Source organism: Bufo gargarizans, chromosome 9 (assembly GCF_014858855.1).
Source record: "Bufo gargarizans isolate SCDJY-AF-19 chromosome 9, ASM1485885v1, whole genome shotgun sequence".
NCBI classification, from domain to species: domain Eukaryota; kingdom Metazoa; phylum Chordata; class Amphibia; order Anura; family Bufonidae; genus Bufo; species Bufo gargarizans.
Genome location: NC_058088.1, coordinates 84,602,509 through 84,618,397, shown reverse-complemented (window position 1 = coordinate 84,618,397; position 15,889 = coordinate 84,602,509). Strand labels below are relative to the sequence as shown.

General features: G+C 41.1%; 1 protein-coding gene across 3 annotated transcripts in view; it reads right to left on the bottom strand.

The window, feature by feature from the left end:
- CAPN6 (calpain 6) overlaps positions 1-15,889 on the bottom strand; it is a 154,347-nt gene that overhangs the window by 33,778 nt on the left and 104,680 nt on the right. For all 3 annotated transcript variants that reach the window (XM_044268242.1, XM_044268241.1, XM_044268243.1), the window contains 3 exons: positions 8,913-9,044; positions 8,414-8,622; positions 7,903-8,095 (listed from right to left, as the gene is read on the bottom strand). In XM_044268242.1, coding sequence (XP_044124177.1) covers positions 7,903-8,095; positions 8,414-8,622; positions 8,913-9,044 — 534 coding nt within the window. The remainder of the gene's footprint in view (positions 1-7,902; positions 8,096-8,413; positions 8,623-8,912; positions 9,045-15,889) is intronic.

The following is a 15,889-nucleotide window of genomic DNA, read 5'->3' as shown; positions in this document are numbered from 1 at the left end:
TGTAGTCTTGCTGGGACAATAGTTGTAACATTCTCCTGAGCATTGCCGTGGCATCTAGGAATAGAATCATCCGTTACTATTTTCTCAATTATTTCAGAATTAGGTGAGTCCCTTTCTTCTTCTTTTCCGGTAGAGATAGAGAGTAAATCCACACACCTTTTTCCTAACACTGGACTAGGCCTCTCTTTGTCTTTCTGAGCAGGGATGGAAGGATAATGACTTATTTCTTCACTAAGTGCTGGAGATTTCCTTTCATTCTCCTGGGAGTATGTAGGAAAGTAGAAGTCTGCTTCTTCACTTAGTACAGATTTGAACCTATGACTACTCTGATTCATATCCTCTTCATGTATTCTGAGTCTGGCTTCTATGATCTTAACTTCTTTTTGCCTTTCCAGACTTTTCAATTCAGCTTCCATTTGATGGCGCTGTGCTTCCATTTGACAGCGCGGTGCCTCGATGGCAGCTTCAATTTCAATTTCTGCTCTCTTGACAGCAAATTGTTCTGCTAATTCCTTACTTTTGACTGAAGTATTTGAGGACTCTGATATATGGGTGGCACCTCTGCTAGCGAAGGAAGTCACACTTGAGATTATGGTTCCTCCTAAGGACCTAGCATAGTCTCTCATAAAAAGCTCATTCATTCTACTTCTTGCTTTAACTTCATCATAATTAGCTGCAGATGAAAGTTCTCTCATGAGCTTTACTAAATCTTTAGTGACTGCAGTACATGTGTCCATGTTCCTTACAATATCCTGGGAAGGTGTCGTAAACGACCGCAGGTTGACATATGCTGCCATAAGCTCTGATTCAGATTCTTCTACCGTCTCTTCCATTTTACTCAAGTTCCCTTTTAGCTGGATGCAGTACATGGTCTCTCCGTGGATAGCGGTGTCGGCACTCTAGCTCTGGACTTTGGCCTCTCACCATGCGTCTCTTTCACTGACTATTTTGCCTTTGCTGTTCTGCCACTTTAAGAGTCGGCTGCAGTTTGAATAATGCACACGTTCTATGGCCTCTATGGTATCTCTGCTGAGGTGTCTATGCTGGCTCACTCAGGGAACAGTTGCTGCGTGGCGGTATATGCTGGCGCTCTACTGCTCTTTACTGTGCAAGTTGAGGAGGACTATCACTTTGCCCTCTGAGGGTAATAGTTCCACTGTGGCAGGCACAGCGCTAAGTGCCTTTGCGCTGTGGTATTAGAATAATTTTAATATCTCTGACTTTTTAGTCTAACCAGACTGTGTGTTACTCTGTAATTACTCTAGCACTATTCTATGGAAGCAGTAGGTTTAACAAGCACACCAAATGCTTGAAATAACTTTTTTTTAACTTCAAATTTTCTTCATATATAACACTGCCGTCTCTTCAGCAGATAGTCCATGTTCATAACAGGTGTTGAAAAGATATCACAAAATGGCGGTATGCATAAGATGGTGGTTTAACTGTTCAATCTTGTCATTCAACATAAGATGGTGGATATATTTCTCTCTTGATTATCTGTACTCTCACTTTAAGTTATTTAAGGACTTTATGATCTCTCTAAAAATGTATATCTGAGGGCTAACTAATAGTTCTACTTGCTAAATGTGGTCGCAATTTGCATAATGCAGTTAGCAGTAACTATTTGCAGATTAGTTGAGTATGATCTGGTATGGTTGTATGCAATTTGGATTGCAATATGGAATTTGAATGGATGCAATTGTTTGTATGGTATTTGTAGTTTTCGATTGGTGGAACTGTAAGTAAACACACATATAACCAGTAAATACCTATTTTGGCCTCTTGCTTCCATAAAACATAGCTCTTAGTGGAGTGAATGTCTGTTCAGCTTCTCTCCTCTGGTGTAATGATTCTAGCAGCTCCTGCTAGGGGAATTTCCCACACAGGCTGTGTGTGAGGCTGGCTGTGATTGGTCAAAACTCCTGCTGTGTGTGAGGCTGGCTGTGATTGGTCAAGACCCCTGCACAGCAACAACAGTTTAACTCTATGCTTTCTGTTGTTTCTGCTAGGTCATTGAGCTTACCTGACATTCATATAATGAATCTTAAAGGCATATTATCTTTTCTGCTTCTGTGAACACAATATATAACAGTTATATGACATCCAAACATGAAGTCACTGTAAATAACTCTGCTTTTGTCTTTAACACACAAAAATAGGAACTGTATTAGGTTATTGGCAGGTCTAGCTATATAAACATATGAACTATATTAGCAACCTAGGACAAGTCTTAGCTGGCCAGCTGCAATGATTGTTCTAGATATTTCTAGTTTCTAAAATGCAATTTTGAGCTGTTCAGTCTTGAAGAATTGAAGAAAAATATTCAATTTGCTTTTTATTTAATTGGTCCTAGTGTGTGTGTGTGTGTGTTTGCCTGACTGAACCTACTAAAATAAGGACCAAATTTATCACATCATTTTACCAAGCTACATTCAATTACAGGTTCTGTGTCTTCCACAATAAATGGGTTTTCCAGCTTTCCAAAAGACATGGCATAAATGTCTGCTAGGCTGGCTCCATAACCCACCTATAGAGAACAGGGCTCTCCTAAGGCCTTCTTTTGCAAGCTGAGGCTTACCGGCTGTTACAGTAGCTATGATTGACTTTGTGGTATAGGTGTCAGAAGTTGGAACGCTACCTATTCTGTTGCTATGCCATACATTTCAAAGTGGGGTTTTTTGCAGAAATTACTAGACTAGTCTTTTTTGTCATATAGTTAAAAGACCCAGATCATTGGACGGTTATGCTTAGAATACGCTGATGATATATATATATACAGTCGTGGCCAAAAGTTTTGAGAATGACACAAATATTAGTTTTCACAAAGTTTGCTGCTAAACTGCTTTTAGATCTTTGTTTCAGTTGTTTCTGTGATGTAGTGAAATATAATTACACGCACTTCATACGTTTCAAAGGCTTTTATTGACAATTACATGACATTTATGCAAAGAATCAGTATTTGCAGTGTTGGCCCTTCTTTTTCAGGACCTCTGCAATTCGACTGGGCATGCTCTCAATCAAGTTCTGGGCCAATTCCTGACTGATAGCAACCCATTCTTTCATAATCACTTCTTGAAGTTCGTCAGAATTAGTGGGTTTTTGTTTGTCCACCCGCCTCTTGAGGATTGACCACAAGTTCTCAATGGGATTAAGATCTGGGGAGTTTCCAGGCCATGGACCCAAAATGTCAATGTTTTGGTCCCCGAGCCACTTAGTTATCACTTTTGCCTTATGGCACTGTGCTCCATCGTGCTGGAAAATGCATTGTCCTTCACCAAACTGTTGTTGGATTGTTGGAAGAAGTTGCTGTTGGAGGGTGTTTTTGTACCATTCTTTATTCATGGCTGTGTTTTTGGGAAAAATTGTGAGTGAGCCCACTCCCTTGTATGAGAAGCAACCCCACACATGAATGGTCTCAGGATGCTTTACTGTTGGCATGACACAGGACTGATGGTAGCGCTCACCTTTTCTTCTCTGGACAAGCCTTTTTCCTGATGCCCCAAAGAATCGGAAAGAGGCTTCATCAGAGAACATGACTTTGCCCCAGTCCTCAGCAGTCCATTCACCATATTTTCTGCAGAAGATCAATCTGTCCCTGATGTTTTTTTTTGGAGAGAATGGCTTCTTTGCTGCCCTTCTTGACACCAGGCCATCTCCCAAAAGTCTTCGCCTCACTGTGCGTGCAGATGCGCTCACACCTGCCTGCTGCTATTCCTGAGCAAGCTCTGCATTGGTGGGACTCCGATCCCGCAGCTGAATCTTCTTTAGGAGACGATCCTTATTAGGGCAGGTGCTCCAATCTGACACCATTAAATAACCTTTGATCAAAAGGGGTTTTCCGAGAGTACAGTATTGATAACCTATGCTTAGTGGTTGTGGTTGGTATTGTAGCCCAGATCCAATGAATTTGAATGAGACTGAGCTGCACATAGCGCATATGATCAATGAACATGACATCACTGGCCTAGGAAGCAGCTGCTGCGCACAAGAGACCCCCACCAGTCGTATACTGATGACCTATAAATTAATATTGTACTCCCAGAAGCACCCTTTAATGTCATGTTACCCTGAATGAATAACAGATTTGTCCCTTGACAGCCAAACTAGCTCCTATGAGAGCTTCTATGCCCTAGCCCACTAGCCGTGCCACACATACACTAAATTCTTACACATTGTGTGAACTGGCTATGAAAATTTTAAGCAAAATCCTTGACAGGCTGCAATTCAAATCATCACCACTGGGTGGCTGCACATAGACACAGAGGATAGACATCTAGTGGCACAAGATCACAAAATGATGTTGTTTATAAGTTGGTTACTTTGTGCCACACATTTTAGGATATATTGAGTCAAGAGTTATGGTAAAGAAAAATATGTTTGTAGCAACAATTTTAAGATGATGACACTATGTATATAAATATTTATGCATCTATTACCAAGCAAGTTATGATAACTTAGCAGACAAAGTGTTCAGGGACCTATACTGGAATGGCATGCAACAGATTTCATCCAAACTTAATTACTCCCTTATCCAGAGACAGTTCATATTACAGATCTGGAGCGTGTAACACTGACTTGTCAGAAGTAATGTGAATTGGTTGCAGCTGGTGTTAAGTAAACAAGCGCACAATCTATTGCATTTCATTGACTTGTTCTAAAGCAGGGATCAGCAACCTTTGGCACCCCAGCTGTTGTGAAACTACAATTCCCAGCATGCTCCATTCTTTTTTATTAGAGTTCTGAGAAGAGTAGAGGAAGTATGCATGCTGGGAGTTGTAGTTTCACAACAGCTGGAGTTCCAAAGGTTGCCTACCCCTGTTTTAAGGGATATCGACTTATCAAAGACTATGACAGTTCTAGATTCCAAAATTAATCGTTGGAAATATTTTGTTTTGTTTTCCTGCATATACTCAACATTTTTATCATCACATCTTCAATACATAAAAAAATAGCATCAACAGATCCCACATAGCCTTGATATGATAACACAAAGCTCATAGAAATTATAGGTATTGAAGACAAAAAAGCAAAAAATAAAAAAAATATGCAAAATACATACAATGAGATTCAAGAAAGATAGACTCTATTGATTTGTCAAGCCATGTGCAAATACTGTGAGATTATAAATGATGCTCAGAGAAGTTATGGTCATTCACAAGTTACGTAAGTCTGCATGAGCACATGCACACATGGCAACCGTTTGAATGAGCTGAATTTCAGCAGCGAGATTAGTACAAGGACTAACATAATTGAAACAGAGGTTAAAACCTACAAACAGTGGCAACACTTCTAAAACTCATCCATTTCCTGCTGGATGATTTGGGGGGGTACTATTTCTCCTTGGGGAGAGAACACCTTAATCGGCGTGAGGAGTCTTACAGGCCATACATGCTCCTCTGGAATTCTGGGAAGAAAGGGATGCAAATGAGCTCTTAACAAACTCTGCCTCTAATGCCACTGAATGTAAGGCAGCTATCCTTTAAGTCAAGGTTCGACCCTTTTAATAGGCCTTGAGACATGACTAGGATATTAAAAAAAGCCAGCATCACATCTGCAGACAGGTGCTTGCCCCTCATCAGTGCAGAGCAGAGTACTGGCTTAACTGGGTGAGAGGCCTAAGTTAGGATTGATGATGTCATGATATCACCTTCATGTAACTATACATGAACTGTGATTTATTGCAAGAATTCCCCAAAATTTTATTTTGGTGCAAACATCACCATTCTCACTGTAAAAGTTCAGAGTATGAGAAGCTCATTTACCACATGTATATTGCTATTAAGTGTAAAGTTTAAAGAGGTTGTCCGGGCTTTTACTATTGATGGCCTATCCTTAGGACAGGTCATTAATATCAGATCGGTGGGGATCCAACACCCTGCACCCCGAGAATGGAGATGGCACGTGCACACTACGCACATCGTCTCCTCATACAGCTGATCGGCGGAGGTGACAGATGTCGGACCCCCGCCAATCTGAGGATAGGTCATCAATGCTAAAAGCCCGGACAACCTCTTTAAGTAAAAGAACAGTAGTCAATAATTTTCACTAATGGCCTTCCTGCAACTTGTGTCAAATAATGATTAGCTGCAACAGCTGCGAGGAGCATCCACACATGACGTGAGGTAACCTGACATGTGATGTTTTGCAGTAGCTCTAAAATATTGTTGATGTGGCATACATCTGTATGTCATATCATAACTTGCACCCTGCCATACAGCAGAAGCCCCTTGGTCCCAATATGTGGCCTGGGCAAATTCCTACAATTCTCTGATACTGGATCCATAGGGCACACAATGACAGTGGTGACATGATTTGCTCAGACGCCCATGTCACCACTTTCTCTGTCACTGAGCAGATCATCTTCTGTGCTTGTTCCCCTACTTTTCAACGCATGCAGAGAAAAGAATCCAATCAGGGACAGCACAGAATGCAGGAACGGTATCCAAACATCTCAACCTTCTCATTGGGGTTCCAGCTATCATTGATAAACTTCTCCCTGCTCTTGCATCTGCACATAGTCCATAAACATGCTTGCAGATCCGAATCTGGACTGCCCAGACGTTTATAGTTTATGGGCAGCCCGGAACTGGTTAAAAAAATAAATAAATCAAGGATGCATCTATTTTTGATTTTGGACAGTGGCCAAAAGTCCACTATTTTTAAACACTGTCTATGAATTTACAGACAGGTGGTAACTCTGCCATTCAATACGGTTGTTTAGGATCATGACTACCTTCATGGAACTTTGTAATAAACCCCCCCCCCCAAAAAAAAAAACCAAAAAAAAACCAGAAGTATATGAAAGGAAAGAAAAAACATGCATAAAAATACTTTAGAATCAAAACTGAAGGGCTCCTCAAATATCCATATAAACCTGTGTCATAAAAGAACATTGTCAACCCCTACAAAATCCATATGCTACAGGACGCATACAATAATCAATTTATAAAGTATTATAAACCAATTTATGAAGTCTTTATAAAATCACATATACAATCATAGCTAAAATATTAAATCTGGCAAAGTCTATCACACACAAAAAATACTAAGGTAGCCAGGATCGAGCAGGAATTAGGGATATGGTAACTAATATTTTCTTTTATCTTCAATAACTGTGTATTTATATATATCTGAATGCTGTTTCTTTATAAGGGAAATGTTAAACTAATTCAACGGAAAATAATATCTTTAAAGAAAGATATAAAAGAAAGCTGTTCCTAAGGATTTGAGTGATAAATAAAACAGTAAAAAAATATAAATTAAAACATAAATAAAAAAAACTAAAGTGTAACGTAAGTTAGTTTTTACCTAATGATCTGACTGGACAGATTTATGGTATGAGTAACATATTTGTTTCCGCCGTGATGTGTTTTAAGCAGGTCTGCCTGATCAACTTCATCAGTCCTATGATCATTAGTAATATGTGCAAATATGATGACACTGTGGAGCATTTACACTGTTTCCTATGAACTATTACATTAATCTGATATGTAATAAATATATGATCATTGTCGGGTGGGCCTTTTGTTGTGAGAATGAAGTTGCCCAGTCCACTGCTCCCAGTAGTGCAGTGACTGCATTAATGTCTATAGAAGATACTGAAACAGCATTGAAGGTGTATCTTCCATAGACTATAGCGGAGAGTTACCATGACCATTCTTGAGATAGGTAGGTGTTTTAGTGATTATTCAGTCTTAGGCATGATGAATAACAGAACTGAAGACTGATCATAGGTGTCTTCTGCATGATGACGATGGACTAGACTGTGGGAGATGCAACGTGTCTTCTAACATGCCTTATGCAACCTATGCAAACCTGTTGATTTTCCATTAGTCTCAAACAATAAAGCCTTCCACTATGGGATTGGGGGTCCGAAGTCATAAGGATACAGACAGTCAATACCTTAAGATGACAGCAGATGAGTCCACCTCTTTTATGAACTTTTAAAAGTTCTTCAAACAACTTTGTTTGTTCCACTATATTAACTTTGTATTTGCCATCTGATAAGTCAATGCTTTCTGCAACTGCCCCTGTGAAATCCACAATGGCATCAGCTGTGCTGCCACCATCAAGGGCTTCATACGATCCAGCCAACCTGTAGAAAAGCATCATCATGGGTCAGTATATCACAAGCGGCTGCTTGGAGTAGCAGGTAGAGTAGTGGGTTTACTATCACCAGAAACTAGCTTCTAGACTAAGCCACACTGATCATGTAATAAAGTGTTCCTGGACCTGAGCCATATGTAGATCAATGGTGGACAACTTATGTGAATTTGGCACAAGAACCATATATTGGTGTAAACCTGCTAATACCAGTGTTGTTGCAAAAAGAAATGAGGAAACAAGAACACTTTGCCTTTCAGAACCCTGGATCCATTTCAGCTTTTTATCTCGAGATATAGAAGGTTCTCACTTTGCATACGCCTTCTCCAGTAGAGCACTCCAGAATTCGTTCTTCACATTAGAATGGCAGTAGATCAAATTCCCGCCTATGCTTGGCAAACGATCATCAATGACAACATCAACCCAATCTCCCAAACACCAGAACTGGAAATGGAAAATTCCTGAATATCTGTGTGGTCTTCTTGGATCCCATTCTTGTTTTTTCCAGTCTGGAATAACCTACAGTGCAAGAATAAAATATCAACACAGCAACAAGATAACAGTCAAATAGCAATCTACATATCACAATTACTAATATTGTATATGAAGTATGGTATGTAAATTAGAAAAGAATATGGATCTTGTATGTCATGTTTACCTGGTAATGTTCAAATCCATACTACGTGTACGTAAGGAGTTCCCTTAGTCTTACTGACGTTATGTTCTGGGCATATACTTTATATAGTGTTATGTTTTTTATGTGTAGACACTCTGCTGTACGGTACATGTGTCTACTCTACTCTTTTTACCTTTTCCCAAAGAGCTTTTCTGAGAGCAAGACAGGAGCATGCAGCCACAAACCAGCAGTTTCCCAGCTGGCCTTGGTGTAAATCATGTTGGCTGATTCCTTCCACAAACAGGTGAGGGTCATCACAGAGTTCCTTTAAATAAAGAAATTACCATTTATAGTGACTTAACAAGGTCTTCAAGGTACTCAAATACAGTTATATGGATTTAACGTGACATACAGTAGTTACTAGAGATATATTTGGCTAAAAGTAGTATTTAAAATGTAGAGATATTGTAGATATTGAAAAGCAGGTACAGTCATAAATAATCCATAAGAGAAGAGCTGCAAAAAATTGCCATCATACAGTACATGCAATCAAATAAAGGACTAGTCCTGGTATCATGTAAGTACACAGGACCATATGCAGCACCCCAGAGCAGGGGGCATCTACAAATGGTTTGTTATTTAATATGTTGTAATGTCATGCTAAGTATTGTGCCCAGTATAGCTATGTATAGATGGCACAGCCAGGGTTAATAATCCTGGCTCAAGCCCTGTAGGAGGTTAGATGTGGGCTGGCCCCACCCCTAGGCTTGAATAGAGTCTAGACTGGAGAGGAAGCAAAGTCCATATGCTCCCTCTTCTTAGGCCCAAAAAGCTACAGAGACCCACCGATCTCTGCATGATCTACAGAAGAAGAGAACCTATAGTCTGCATTGCTGAGCATTGAAGTCAGTAAGGTAACCTGCTACCAAAAGATGCTAAAACTTTACTGCAGTGAGGGACACTGTTTCACCCATCAAATCTGGACACGACCTGACCAGTCGTATCTCTAAAACGCTGTATCTCTCTGTGAACATTACCGCCATCATTACATGAGTATGATTTCCTGCTATAGAGTCGTCAGGAGGAGATTTGACACAGATTGAGAGAGAAAAGGGCCATAACCTGCATCCTTACCTAAATCAATACATCATTATCTGGGTGAGAATTGCACTGTGTACAGTTGTAACCGTGTCTGATATAATTGGATGTACTACAACTCCCATTTTGTGCTTAGGTAAAAGAGACATTTGTTCTAATACATCTGACCTGGTTACTAACTTCTGCACCATATGCTGGTCATTGCACGCCACACACCCTGCCTTGCACCCATACAGACACCTAACATCATGGGCACCCCAACTACCATCAGACAGGTGCCCTTCAGCACCAGGGTGTTCCCCCAGGGAGGAAAGAAAAGGTGTCCCCTCCTGTCCTGTCCCTAGGGAGCAACTGTGATAAATTGTTGTGGCTAGAGCCACTATGACCCTCATTCTCCACTCCGGGCTATAGCACATACATAAAAGAGAGTGGGCCCCATTGCAAGAGTGAATTAGTGCTCCCTCTTGGTGCTAACCATGCCATCTTTGTAACTGGACAGTCAGGAACTTTTAGCCATTGAGCTTCTTTGCCCTTATTTACTATAGCAGATCTTATAATGCCATGTCTAGAATTGATCTAGCTCTGGCTAGTCCAGAATTTTTAGATAGGATAAAAAAGATGAAATACGAAGTCCATGGCATTTCCGACCAGTTCCCGATTTCACTTCTGATTGAGGATTCAGAAAGATATAAAGGTATTAAACCTTTTAGACTAAACCCTCATTGGATCCAGGTGATACAGGAGCAGGAAATCATTGGGAAAGAGATCTCAGAATGAGATCTACCCACATTCAATTTGTATGGGATGCCTTTAAAGCTTTCTTACGGGGCAGTTATTTAGTGAAAATAGGCAAAATGAGGGCAAAATTCATAAAAACTGAGAAATTACTGTCTGAAAAAGTAAGGGCACTGGAACAGGAAATTATGGTAGTAAACATAACAAGACTATTCAACAACAGTTGATAGAAGCTAGGGAGGAACTCCAAAAACATTTAAAGGGTTTCTACCACCAGAAATACTGTTATGTAGCTGACTGACATTAGCGATGCGCTACATAACAGTATGTTTTTTACATTTCTCCCTGCAGCCGTTCTGATAAAATAAGCACTTTTATAATATGCTAATGAGCCTCTAGGTGCTATGTGGGCGTAAAATCAGCACCTAGAGGCTCTGTCTACTCACCCTTTATCCCGCCCAGGTCCTCTGTTCTGCGCGCCCCGCTCTTCTTGATTGATGTGACGGTTCGCAGCATCGCTGACGAAATCCCGCGCCTGCACCGTCCACTTCTGTATTTGGCGCAGGAGCAGTGAGTAAAGGCCGCTCTCCTGATGCCGGCTTCCTCACTGTGATGTAGTCGGCGCAGGCGCAGTGAGGAATCCGGCACCATGAGCGCATCATTCACTCACTGCGCCTGCGCCAAATACAGAAGCGAACGGCATAGGCGCGGGATTTCGTCAGCGATGTTGCGAACCGTCACATCAATCAAGAGGAGCGGGGTGGGCAGACAAGCGGACCTGGGCGGGATAAAGGGTGAGTAGACGGAGCCTCTAGGTGCTGATTTTACGCCCACATAGCACCTAGAGGCTTCAGGGAGAAATGTAAAAAACATACTGTTATGTAGCGCATCGCTAATGTCAGTCAGCTACATAACAGTAATTCTGATGGTAGAAACCCTTTAACTAATAAAGCGCAACATAAATAGTTTTTTGCTGGTCAGAGGGCCTTCCGCGAGAAAGGTAAACCTGGTAGAATGCTAACATCTGTAATCGCAAGTCAAAAGAAACAGAGTAAAAAAAAGGTCTCAGGATAGGTCCTGGCAATATAACTTATAATCCTGAAACTATTAAGATGGAATGTATAAGATATTTCTCTACGCTGTACCAAATGGAGCTTGTGGAAAGGGAGGAAAGAATAGACTCTTACATGCTCCCCAACCTAACTGAACAGGAATGTTCTCTATTAAATGAGCCAATAGATTTGATGGAGCTACAGGAGACCATAAGGCTACTTTAACACTAGCGGCACTGACCTCCAGCAGGCTGTTCCGTCGGGTGAACAGCCTGTCGGATCCGTCCTGCCGCTAGTGAACGTGCGCCCCCGAACTGCTGCTCCGTCACCATTGACTATAATGGGGGCGGAGTTCCCGGCGAAGCACGGCAGCGCATGGTGAGAGTCTGCCGGAATAAAACTACGACATATCCAACATTTATTCCGGCAGCCTCTCGCCGTGCGCTGCCGTGCCTCGCTGGGAACTCCGCCCCCGCCCTCATTATAGTCAATGGGGATGGAGCAGCAGTTCGGGGGCATGCGTTCACTAGCGGCAGGACGGATCCGACAGGCCGTTCACCCGACGGAACAGCCTGCTGGAGGTCAGTGCCGCTAGTGTGAAAGTAGCCTTATGGTCTCCTGTCCATCAAACCTATTGGATCATTTAATAGAGAACATTCCTGTTCAGTTAGGTTGGGGAGCTCCACATTATTAATGTGATTTGTGGGCAATAATAGGACATGTTCTACCTTTCAACGGAATGGAAAAACGGAAATATAGAAACGGAATGCATACGGAGTACATTCCGTTTTTTTTTGCGGAACCATTGAAATGAATGGTTCCGTATACGGACCGTATATGGAACGCAAAAAAATGGCCCGTAAACTGAAAAAAAAACTGTCGTGTGAAAGAGGCCTTAGTTTGTATTTCTGATGAATTGTCTTCACTAAATAAATTCAGGTATGCACAATTAGCTCACGCACATACCGTACTTACACACAGGATAAAAGACTTTTGTACATCAAAGATAATCTCTTTTTGGATTTCTGTTTTAAATTTAACGGGACTAGGTTCACTATTTCACAAATGTATCACAGTCTACAACAAGTTATGGGTGTAAATATAAAATTTAACAGTGAGAATAAATTGGAAGCAGAGTTGGGCACTAATACACTTAATTGGGGGAAATATATAAGAATATCAAGAAAGCACCTATTTCCAGTAAATAGAGACTTATTCAATTTAAAATAGTCCATCGCCTATACCACTCACCCTCTTTTCTCTCGAAAATGTATAAGGGGAAAGATGATAGCTGTCGTAAATGCCATAAGACCGATGCAGGTTTCAGCCATCTCTTATAGAGCTGCCCGTATTTACAGATTATTTGGCTCCAGATTTATAGAGAGCTGGGTAGATGCTTTGGGATTAAGCTGAAACCTAATATAGAACAAGCAATATTAGAATTATCTATCACTGATGATGTCCTCTCTCTGAATAAAGAAAGGTGTATGGGGGGGGGGTTAGTGGCAACAGTCCTTATTGTGAATAGAAGGGGTTCGGGAAAAAAAACGGAATTCTTGGAGTGGAAATCACTGAGGGATAAAATAAGTATCTAAGAACAGATAAAGGAAAGACGGGAAAGAATCGTCAGTATTTAGCCCTTTCATTTGGATGATTGTATAGACTACAATATGTGGTAGCTCTCCTAACGGACCCAGTGACAGCGAAAAGGGATGGGAATGGGGGGGGTATTAGTTTAGATATAAAAATTATTTGGTAGCATCAATAAGGTGGCTTAACAATGTGATACTTGCAACTGGATTTTAATTTCCTTATTTGATTGTTAATTTTTTTGTATTTGTTAATAAAAAAAGTTTTGTTTTTTTAAATGTAGAGGAAGCCTTGTGCATGTACCCACATTTATAGAGAAAAAGGTTGGGTAACGGGATTTGGGTCAGCTTACTTCATAGACCCCACTTCAGTGGCCTTTGCTGCCTCTATGGTATGTTTACCCTTGTATGTAGCTTAATATCTCATATTGAAATTGTCCTCAGAGAGAAAAAAAACTATACCGTTATGGGTAAAGGGTTTGTCCAGGGTTATGAATGGAAACCACAGCACACATGTGAACATAACCTACCTGTATGATTTCTACTAAACGGCTCAGGTGGGGATTTCCAGTTACTAGTTCATCCATAGATCGCAGGGACTGGTTTTGAAGTAGTCTTACTGTACATGTACAGTAGGTGCTCCAAAACACAACCATTTCCTGTGAAAATCTGATCCTCTAATCCAGAGAAATGCTTTAAAAAAAAAAAAAATTCATGCAAATAGGGTTTTCAGTGCACTGTGGGCAGGGCTGGTCCATTGGGTGCACCATTGCTCTGCCAGTAATGCTGCCCAGAACCTAATTTTCTTGTTTCATTGACAGTCCCTGAGATTTTAGAGCTGGTTCTATAGCAATGACACAGGGGAAGCCAGGTGCACCGATGCCACGACGATGCTGTAAACCTTATGCATAACAAAGAAGCATTTCTCAGGATTAAAGGACCAGATTTTCAAAAGAATGGTACCCTTGTGTTTCGGGGATTCTGCTCTCCTTGACGGTATGCTTACTGTACTTTGGAATTGATTTAGGAGGTCACAGACTATCTTGTTGCCAAATATGATTTTTAATACAATGAAAGTATGCTGACAAATGTTGTCCAAATTATACCCCTTGGACATATTTGGGGGAAATGAAGGTAATCCCATGTGTTTTTTTGTAAAACTGCTCCAGGAGAAAATGAGGGCAAGACATAAGCAGTAACATCCTATAACCTATAAAGTTTTTACGGATACGACTGCAGCTAGACAGGGCACAGACTAGTAATTTTTCCATATTTATCTAAAACATCACAATTTCATATTTTCTGCCAAGTCACGGTGCCTGTTAGCCATGAGATCTGCTAGAAGCGTCTGGGTCTTAATGGCTGTAGTCCCTCGGTGATTAGAATAATTTGATATCATATTCCCCCTTTTACCTCATATCTGTGTAATAAACCCTTTCTGTTACTCCATGTATTTTACATTACTTCTCTCATCTCGTTTCCCACAAGATTAAATTTTCCGATGATGTAAATTCATTACCATTCACCTCCTCTCACGACATCACCTGCCAACCTTCATTTTCTGCTCCATTTCATTTACACAGTGAGTGAAGTGCAATAAACATCTCCGTGATCTGTTCTGCTGGCCGTCAATGAAATTTAGATCAGTGAATCTGACTGGCCTTTTCCATAGTCCTGAGTGGATGGTTACATTTTGCTTCCTTTTTCAGGTTGAAAAATATTGTATAAAATAGAGAAATATCATGTGCTCTGAATAATATAAAGCAGCATAGAGGATTAGAAAAGCATAGCTACTCTCATTCAAGATATCGCAACATCTGCCCTTGGTTATCTGTGGCATTAGCTCAGCCCCACGGACTTTAAAGGGGTTTTCCGGGAGTAGAATATTGATGACCTACAATCAGGATGGGTCATCAATATCTGACTGGTGGGGGTCCAACTCCCGACACCCCCACCACACAGCTGTTAGTAGAGGCTGCACCACTCCTATGCTCACCGCGGCCTCTTCCCAGGCCAGTGTTGTCATGTTCATCGATTACATGACCTCAGTCTCATTCTAGTGAATGGGCCAGGGCCACTATACAATTTATGTTGATGTTCTTAGTCAGAGTGCTACGGACAGCCAGTGGCGTGTCGTTTCTTTGACACCCCTTTCCCCCCAATACATTAAAAAAATTGTACAACCTCACAGTATTGCCCTCATTGTACAACCTTCACAGTACTTTTGTACAGATGTGTGCCCCCTCACAGTAGTTATGCCCACAGTGTGCCCTCTCACAGTAGTTATACCCCCTCTGTGCCTCTTTCACAGTTGTAATGCCCTCTTTGTGCCCCATTTACAGTAATAATCCCCATTATGCCCCCTTCATAGTAATAATCCCCATTGTGTCCCCTTTATAGTAATAATGCCATCTGTGCCCCCTTCATAGTAATAATGCCCATTGTGCCCCTTCACAATAATAATGCCCATTGTGCCCCTTCACAATAATAATGCCCATTGTACCCCCTTAATAGTAGTAATGTCCACTGTGCTAGTAATGCCCTCTGTGCCCCCCCCCATACTAGAAATACCCATTGTGCCCCCTTAACAGTAATAATGCCCTCTGTTCCCTCTTTATTGTAGTAATGCCCTCTGGCTCTGTGCCCCCTCCATAGTAGAAATGCCCATTGTGGCCCCTTCACATTAATAATGCCCT